The sequence below is a fragment of the Girardinichthys multiradiatus genome, chromosome 15 (genome assembly GCF_021462225.1).
Source record: "Girardinichthys multiradiatus isolate DD_20200921_A chromosome 15, DD_fGirMul_XY1, whole genome shotgun sequence".
Taxonomy (NCBI): domain Eukaryota; kingdom Metazoa; phylum Chordata; class Actinopteri; order Cyprinodontiformes; family Goodeidae; genus Girardinichthys; species Girardinichthys multiradiatus.
In genome coordinates this window covers 1387501-1397500 of record NC_061808.1, presented here as the reverse complement: position 1 = coordinate 1397500, position 10000 = coordinate 1387501, and the positions used below count along the sequence as shown (strand labels likewise).

The 10000-nt window shown below is 43.5% G+C and overlaps 1 protein-coding gene across 1 annotated transcript in view; it reads right to left on the bottom strand.

Annotated features, from left to right (window-relative positions):
- Positions 1-7137, bottom strand: part of nt5e (5'-nucleotidase, ecto (CD73)) — a 23303-nt gene extending 16166 nt beyond the window's left edge. Inside the window, exon 1 of the mRNA XM_047388202.1 lies at positions 6662-7137. Coding sequence (XP_047244158.1) covers positions 6662-6991 — 330 coding nt within the window. The 5' untranslated portion in view covers positions 6992-7137. The remainder of the gene's footprint in view (positions 1-6661) is intronic.
- Positions 7138-10000: the final 2863 nt, after the last annotated feature.

The following is a 10000-nucleotide window of genomic DNA, read 5'->3' as shown; positions in this document are numbered from 1 at the left end:
AAAGAGATGCTGTTGAGGAAGGTGGAGCTGTTGGTGGAGTGTTTGACATGGAAGAGAAGGGGAGTGAACCGACACTTTCAGATTTGGCTAGTCTTCTCAGAGCCCATCTAGGACAACAGAAGGCCAAGGAGGACTACTGGACCAGAGAAGCTGCTAAGCAAGAACAGAAATTTGAGGAACTGGAAAAACAGTTCAGCTGGTTTAAAAGTGAGATTCAATCTTTGACCACTTCCCCAGTGCGGCCTACACAACCACCAGATCCTAGACTAGCAGCTTCCCCGCAACACAGTCTATCAGGTGACCTTCTCTATGCACATTCTCCGGCACCTAAATTACAAAACCTTAGTGAAGAGGATGACATTGAACACTTTCTCATTACTTTTGAAAGAATGGCTTCTGCCTGCAGGTGGCTGAGAACTGACTGGGCTTTTCACTTAATACCTCTGCTAACAGGCAAGGCTAGAAGTGCCTTTGTGCATATGGATGTTGATTTGTCTATGATCTATGACCAAGTTAAACTAGCTATTTTGCAGAAGTATGAGATTAACAGTGAAACCTATAGGCAAAGATTTCGCTCGCTTCAGGTAGAGCCTGAAGAAACTCCAAAAGAGCTCTACATAAGGCTGAAGGAGCTTTATAGTAAATGGGTGCAACCTAATGGTAAAACACTGGAACAAATCAATGAAATAATTATTCTTGAGCAGTATTTAAGAATGTTGTCATCAGAGCTATAGGTGTGAATAAAGGAACATAATCCAAAGACTGCAAAGAAGGCTGCTGAACTGGCTGACGTGTTTGTGGCTGCTAGGAGGAGGAACCTGTCTTGGGCTTTCCAAAGCTGGAAAAAGGATGGCTGCAAGCAATCATCAGCCCAACAGGTTTCAGTTGTGGGTAAGACCCCTGTGAAAAGATTTGACACCAAATTTCAGGGGCAGAAGCCTGTCTGTTACTTATGTGGACAGGAGGGTCACACCAAACCAATGTGCCCTCAAAATGCTGTTAAATTGTCCCAGATGTGTTTTGTGCCAAGGGAAGAGACTCAAAATGCTGGATCAACGCAGCCATTAATGGAGATGTATGTGAAGCTCAATGGTCAGACACTGAAAGCACTGATTGATACAGGGAGTACACAGACCTTGGTCCAGCAAAGGTATGTTCCACCTCAGTCTGTTTGCACCAGTGAGACCGTCCCAATCTACTGTATCAATGGTAATGAAAGGAAGTATCCAACAGCAGATGTCAATGTGACCATAAAGGGATAAACTTACCTGCTTAATGTTGGGGTAGTAGATAACTTGCCATTTCCAGTAATCCTCGGCAGTGACCTACCAGTGCTTATCGACCTGTTACACCCTCCTCAGTGTAATGACGCTCTAACTCGGGCTCAAGCAAAGCAGCCTGAGGAAATTGTTTCAGATCTTAGTACCTTGCCATTTCACAATGTGGAATTTTCCACAGAAAAAATAAAAGTCAGGAAGTCCAAAGGCCTGCGGAGGAAGGAAATGTTTCAAGGGACGGTGGTAGTTCCTCCTGACACCCCACAGCCTGAGGTACTCCAAGAGTTTAAAATTCCTGGTAATATATTGGAGCTGCAGCACCAGGATTCAAATCTTGTGAAGTATTTTAAAGAGGCAAAAGTTAACAAAAAGGATTTTGTCATTCAGAATGACATTCTCTACAGGCAAAATGGACCAATTAAACAGCTTGTGGTTCCTAGAGCAGTGAGAGAAACTGTTTTGAAGTTGGGCTATTCTATTCCCTGGGCTGGCCACCTGGGGAACCATAAGACCTTAGCCCGTATAAAGCGCTGTTTCTATTGGCCTGGCTTGCGTAGAGATGTTGTGCAGTTTTGTAGGAGCTGTCCAGAATGTCAAGTTACATCAGCCAGGCTGCCCAATAAAGCTCCTCTCCAACCTCTTCCAGTTCTGGGTACACCATTTCAATGCCTGGGCATGGACATAGTGGGACCAGTGGAAAGGAGTAAAGCTGGAAATCGGTTTATGCTGGTGATTGTGGATTACACAACTAAATATCCAGAAGTGTTCCCCCTAAAAGTTGTCAAAGCAAAGAATGTTGCTTTCTGTTTGGTGCAATTTTTTTCCAGAGTTGGCATTCCTCAGGAAATACTCACTGACCAGGGCACCAATTTTATGTCAAAATTGCTTAAAGATGTGTATCAGTTGCTAGGGATTAAAGGACTGAGAACAACACCTTATCATCCACAAACTGATGGACTCACTGAAAGGTTTAATCAAACCCTTAAACAAATGCTAAGGAAATTTGTGAATGAAACTGGCTCTGACTGGGACAAATGGCTTCCATATATTCTGTTTGCATACCGAGAAGTTCCTCAGGCTTCTACTGGGTTTTCCCCATTTGAATTAGTATTTGGTTATGAAGTGAGGGGACCCTTGACAGTTCTAAAGGAACTGTGGGAGGGGAAACAAACTAGCAAAGATTCTCTAAATGTTGTATCTTATGTGCTCCAGATGAGGGAGAAGCTGGAGAAGATGACAACATTGGCCCAGGAGCACATGAAGACCTCAGCGTAAACAGAAGACCTGGTATGACACTGCAGCACGGGAGAGGGGGTTCAAACTGGGTCAAAAAGTGCTTGTTATGCTGCCTTCAGAGGATAGCCAGTTGCTTGCCAAGTGGCAAGGGCCTTATGAGGTAATGGGGAAATTGGGACCAACAACATATAAAGTCTCTGTTCCAGGTCAAAGCCACTCCACTCGGATTCTCCATGTGAACCTGCTTAAAGAGTGGGTGTCCCGGGACCCAGAGAAATCTGCTTCTTTTTACATCCAGAGTACAGGGGATGAGGAACTTGAGGAGCAATATTTTCCTGTTCCATCACCCTCTCAGCCCAGTTTGGATCATCTGTCCAGGGAACAGCAGTTGGAGGTGAGGGCTGTCTGTCCATTAAATGTGTTCCAGAAGAATCCAGGTTATACTGATGTGATAATGCATGATGTTGCCTTAAAAGAAGACGCAGTTCCAAAACGAATGAGCTATCGCATCCCTGAAAGACTTCTGGAACCACTCAAAAAGGAAATTGAGATAATGCTTTCTCTTGGAATTGTTGAGGCGTCGCAGAGCGAGTGGTGCAATCCAATTGTCCTCGTCCCTAAAAAGGATGGAACAATTAGGTTTTGCATTGACTTCCGCTACCTCAATTCAGTATCAAAGTTTGATTCCTATCCAACTCCTCGTATCGATGATTTGATTGAGAAACTTGGTAAAGCAAAATACCTCACCACAATCGACCTTTCCAAAGGCTATTGGCAAGTACCACTCTCCTCTAGGTCTAGAGAGATGACAGCTTTTAGAACACCATGGGGCCTTTATCACTTTAGAGTGATGCCGTTTGGACTTCATGGGGCTCCTGCCACATTCCAGCGCCTAATGGATAAGGTACTTGATGGGCTCTCACATTTTGCCTCTGCATATCTGGATGACATCATTGTTTACAGTAACTGTTGGGATGAACACTTGCAACACCTAAAAGTGGTCTTTGAGTGTCTACAGAAAGCAGGATTAACAGTGAATCCAGCAAAGTGTGCCATTGCAAAGAGGGAGACTGAGTACCTGGGTTTTGTTATTGGAGGAGGACTGGTGAAGCCACAAATTCAAAAAATTGAAGCCATCCAGTATTGCCCCCTTCCACAGACAAGGAAACAACATAAATCCTTATTGGGTATGTCTGGTTGGTACCACAGATTTATTCCCAATTACTCTGCCAGAGCTTCTCTTCTTACAGACATGACCAGTCTTTGCGGCCCAAACGTTCTACGGTGGTCTGATGAAGCTAAGTCGGCATTTAAAGACATTCAGCAGGCCCTAAGCCGAGATCCTGTGCTCCATTGCCCTGATTTCCAGCAGGAGTTTGTTTTACAAACTGATGCTTCAGATAAAGGTCTTGGTGCTGTGTTGTTGCAGGGCCCCCCAAATGACCGCCATCCAATCGCCTTCATCAGCCGAAAGCTTTTTCCCAGAGAAACCCGTTATTCCACTATTGAGAAGGAATGCCTGGCTATAAAATGGGCTCTGGATTCACTTCGATATTATCTTCTGGGAAGACATTTTGTACTGGAAACTGATCACAAAGCCTTAAAATGGCTGGAGAGGATGAAGGACACCAATAGTCGAATAACTCGCTGGTACCTGGCAATGCAACCCTACAAGTTTGAGGTGCATTACATCCCTGGCAAGCAGAATATTACTGCTGACTACCTGTCCCGCTGTGTCGGTGAGCCTTCAGAGGAGGGGGAGTGTGTGGTGGATGCTTCTACCACCACCACAAAGTGTTAGTATTGTTTCATTGTTTTACATTTATTAGTTTCAGATGACACTATACATCAGTTTAAGTTATTTTATTTAGACAGATATTTTCTAATGGGTGCACACTTCAAGATTTGTCTGAATGGTTTACTTATACTTGTTTTTTTATCTTTGAGGTTCTGCAAATGCAGACCAGCTGGAGGTGGAAGCCAGGAAGATACCATTATTCCAAAAGACTGAGGGGGGGACTTAACTTCTTAACTTGTTAAAGTTGTTAGTTATTTTGTCACTTTAGTATTCACTTATTTGTGTTAAGTTAAAGATGAATTTGTGTCATTTATGTTTGTTAATTAGTTTGTATGTATTTTTCTCATTTGTTCTTATGTTGTGCCTTCCCCATTTGAGTCTAGGTTATTCCACCCCTTTTAAGTAGTCTTTGTTTTTTGGTCTGGAGATCAGTTTTGTTTGAGTTTTGTTGCTGTTCAATTGACCTCAGCTGGGTTGGGCCCAAACTCATGTCATTTATTATCTGAGTTATTTTTGTATTGAAGTTTACCTTTTGTTAACTATTTTTGACAGTATTAAATTGAAGTTTTTCCAATTTTTGAACACCTTTTGTCCTTGCTTAAGTCTGGTCCACCACAGTCATCTTCTGTGAAGCCGAAGGAAAGTTTTAACATTTTTTACCATAAAAATCTGAAAAATGTGGTGTGCATTTGTATTCAGGCCCCCTGAGTCATAACTTTGTAGAATCATCTCTGGCTGCAGGTCCATCTTCACGCCTTCTGGGGTTTGTCTCTTCCAGCTTTGAACATCTACAGACAGTTCTGCTCAATCTTCTTTGTAAAACAGCTCATGCTCAGTCAGATTGGATGGAGAACATCTGTGAACACCAAATTTCAAGTCTTGTCACAGATTTTCAGTTGGATTTAGGTCTGGACTTTGACTAGGCCATTCTAACACATGAATCGTCTTAGATCTAAAGCATCCATTGTATCTCTGGCTGTATGTTTAAGGTTGTTGTCCTCCTGGAAGATGAACCTCCACCCCAGCCTCAGGTCTTCTCCAGCCTCTAACAGGTTTTCTTCCAGGATTGTCCTGGATTTAGCTCCATCCATCTTCTCATCACCTGACCAGCTTCCCGTTCTCACTGCATGATACTGCCACCACTAAATTTTACTATGGAGTTCAGGGTGTTAGTTTCCACTTAGTGTTTTGTATGGGGCAACAGGTTCAGGTGTGGTCTCCTTTGATCAGAGCACCTTCTTCTTCATGAATGAATATTTTACAGAGTTCTGGTTCTGACCCTGGGTCTCTTAAACGACTCAGTTGATTATCTGTGGTGAAAACTCCTGAACTGAACATGCCTGATAAGTTCAAGTTGCTAATGTGGCTATTTTTCTTTTCTGATCAGGGGTGATGTTTTATCTCTGAAGAGCTTCAGTGAAACAAGTTGAAACAAGTGCAGGTGTTTAGATCTGAACCAGCAGATTCACTGCAGCCTTCTACAGACATCTGGCTGTAGAAGCTTCTCCGCCCCTCGCTGGCTTTCAGCTGCTCCGCTGCCTAATTCCAATGTTACTGATTAACACTGAGTTACTGATATCAGATGCTTTCATCACTTATCTTAACTGTGATATCTGAGCCCAGTTCTCTAGGCTTTGAGGCTTGTTTCTAAAACACCAGGAAAAACCCTCTTATTTTACTCCGATCTGTAGTTCTAAAACCAACAAACCAAACAACTGTAAGAAATCAGCTGATGAAAATACCACAAACTGACAAGATGAATAAACAGCAGAAAACCTGTTGGAGGCTGGAGAAGACCTGAGACTGGGGTGGAGGTTCACCTTCCAGCAGGACAACCACCCTGAACATAGAGGCAGAGATACTATGGATGGTTTAGATCAAAGCAGATTCATCTGTTACCATGGCCTAGTCAAAGGCCAACTGAGAATCTGTGGCAAAACTTGAAAATTTGATGTTCCCAGATGTTCTCCATCCAATCTGACTTGCAAAGAGGAAGCAGAGTGTAGATGTTCAAAGCTACTAGAGACAAACCCCAGAAGTCCTGCAGCCAGAGGAGGTCCTACAAAGTTCTGACTCAGGGGGACTGAATACAAATACACTCCACACTTTTCAGATTTTCATTAGTAAAAACAATCAATCATTTTCCTTCCACGTCACAGGTTTGCTTTGCATGGAGTTGGTCTATCTTCCGAAATCACAGTAAAATCCATTGGAATGGGACAAAATGGGAGAAACTTTCTAAAGTTCATGGGGTGTACATACTTTAGCGAGGCTTCGCTGCAGGTGGCGCAGCATCTGAACATCACTGATCTTCTAACTGGATGATTTAAGGTAATGAACCGTGTCCTACCATGGCATCATATCCCAGTTTGTTCATGAAGTATGCAGCTTCGGCTCCCTTGTAGAAGTTGAACCAGACCGTCCCTTGGAACTGGTCTCCTGCGTCCAGCAGCAGCACGTTACTCTCCTGGTCCCGGATGCGTTTGATCATCGTGGCTCTCCGCGCAACCCCGCCGAAACACTCCCCGCCGCTCCTGCTGCTGCATTTGGCGGAGTGCACGCTGGTCTCCTCCACCCGGGCGTGCACGTCGTTGGTGTGGAGCAGAACCAGTTTCCAATCTGCCGCGGACGGTACCGATGATCCGAACAGGAGGATGAAGAAGAGGTAGATTTGATCCATTTGTGCGCTGTGCGTAAAAGGTCTGCAGGAGGAGATCTGCTCCTGCTTACAGGCTGCACGGAATCTCCTCCCTGCTCCTCCCCCTCTGACCGAACCTCGTTAAAAAGCCCGTCAGTGTGCTGAACTGGTGCATATCTTACTTGGTAAACTGGGATTGTTTTATGTCATTTAGAGATTTAACAGAATATGATCTGAACAGAAATCACACATGGAGTTCCCCAAAGCTCCATTCTTCACCCATTTGTATTCAGTCTACGTGATCACTAGCTTAGATTACTAAGTACTACCACAAGCCTTACTGTGTGTACTGGTGACAAACCGAGTCATGACTATTGGGTCATGTGTTTGTAACGTCCTTGAGAAAACGGGTCAGAATATCCTCCAACTAAATGCAGAGAAGACAAAAGTCATGCTTATGGGTGGTGCTGCACAAACTTGCCTTGCCTCTGTGGCCAATATAACCACATATGTGTTTCCCTCCAGGAACAGAACATGTTGGGAAATCAACAGAATAGAGAAAGAGGAGGACCGCAGGGAGGTTTACATTCTTCTAATCGTGAAAATCTCCCTGCCTTTAAATTTGATGTGCTCCTCGGTCTCAGACAGCATGGAAACTTGAACCTTTAACCGGAACAAAGCAAACTGATGAGGATAAAAACTTCATCAGAAGGAGATTCACGAGGTTCGGTTCTCGTTCTGCCCGTTACGTCACGGTGCAGCTGGGTGGAGACAGGAAAGCCTCAACAACAGCTGGAAAATCTGAATCAGAGAGGAAGAAAGAGCAGCTTTTTGCTTCAGCTGAGAAAGGAAACCCCATCAGAGATCATGGAGTTGTTCAGTGTTTTCCTCTCAGTGATACATGCTTTTCCTTTAATGAAGCTATTTGCACAGCAATGTATGATCTCCCTTTCGATGAGCAGCACCTCCATAAATCAGTTTACTGCAATCAGCAGAATGAGCTCCAAGCTGTCCTCTAATGTGGGACTGTGAGACTCTTGTAAAATGTTACTCAGAGAAGATTTAAATATCCTGTCTGCACACAGAGACAGTAAATCAGAGAGAGCAGACTTTAATGAGCAGGTTGGTTCTTGCAGAACCCAGGAAACCTGCTCAGAAAACAACTGCAGTTCAGCCTAAAACCTGAACGCAGCTCTGATTGTTTCATTTGTTCAAAGGATTTCTGTGTTTATGGTTTGGGGTTAAACAGAAGCAAGCAGTTCAGAAAGTTCATGGAAACATCTGGAGACCAGCTGATAGTTTCACTCCCACCAAAACATATCAAACTTGAGCTTCCTGTCCCGTCAGCTGTGATCCAAAAACCTTTATTTGCACAACATCCTGTTGGTTTTCTGCAAGAAATATATCATTGTTCCAGCAAGGAGATGATAAGTGTTTCTCACTAGATTGGTCCGGTTTTACTAATGGCTTAATGCAGGAGTGAAGAATCATCAATCTTCCTCAGGAGGAGGATTCAAGTGTTTTCACCCACAGTTTTCTACTGAATGCCTGAATTTGTTTGGTAAGTGATTTTCAGATGAGCTGCAGGGTTGAAATGAGCTGCTGAAGAGCAACTGGAGGATCCTAAAGGTTTCCCAGAAGAAAAGTATCTGTTTCAGGCACTGGTTTCATTTCCAGAAACTGCAAACAGCTTCAGAGATAACTGCTTTGATTCAAAAATGTGGACCAGCAGAATATACCAGGATGTATACCTGCGACAAAGAGGTGCCTTTTACAGTTTCACCATCTTTTGCTGTTGAAGTAAATCATACCCCAACCCCTAAAGCCACTCCTAACCCTGACCCCTGACCCTAAACACCAAACGTATTGTTCAATCTTTATATTATATATTGTTTATTATCCTGCATGCTGCCATAGGCTGGGAGAGAACCTGAAACGGGTTTCCTTTGTGAAAAATGTCATGTTTGGACCATGGGGCCTTAGAGGGGTGTTGAGAGTCTGCAGGTTGGTAAAACTGAGCAGGTGGGCTTGAAATTATTTTCTTTGAGTTTTAGCAACACATGTAAGGGTCAAGTGAAAGCGACAGCCCTCAAAACTTTACATCAGCCTCACATGCAGGACACAGCTGAGAATGCAGCAGCTGAAAGCACAGTTTTCTGGTTCATCAAGAACTTCAAACTTGGTGCTTCAGGACATCTAACAGGGTCCAACAAGCTCCAGGGCTGTCTCCTCCTAAAGAGGACACTGCAGAAACATGTTACCATCAGCGCAGAGCTTCCTCAAAGTTAGTAGCAGGTGGCTACACAGTTAGAAGAAGACATTTGGACAAAAGGCCACCAAATAAATCACTTCTTTCAAAGGAAACCACTAAGGACAGACTGAAATTCGGCAGGAAGCACGGGGATAGAAGTAGATCTTTAGAAGACAATACTCCTCTTGTTCCAGAACCCAGTTTATATGGTGCTGTGTGACATGGAGCATTATCCTGCTGGAAGCAGACATCAGAATATGGCTCACTGTCAAGTCAGGTTTTATTTACCATAGCATACCATACCCTAGCATACCATATGGTATGCATACCCTAGCATACCATACCATACCATACCATACCATACCATACCATACCATACCATAGCATACCATACCATACCATACCATACCATAGCATAGCATAGCATACCATACCATACCATAGCATACCATACCATAACATACCATACCATAGCATAGCATACCATACCATACCATAGCATACCATAACATACCATACCCTACCCTAGCATACCATACCCTACCATACCATACCATACCATAGCATACCATACCATAGCATACCATACCATACCATACCATACCATAGCATACCATACCATACCATAACATACCATACCATAGCATAGCATACCATACCATACCATAGCATACCATAACATAACATACCATACCATACCATACCATAACATACCATACCATAGCATAGCATACCATACCATACCATAGCATACCATAACATAACATACCATACCATACCATACCATAACATACCATACC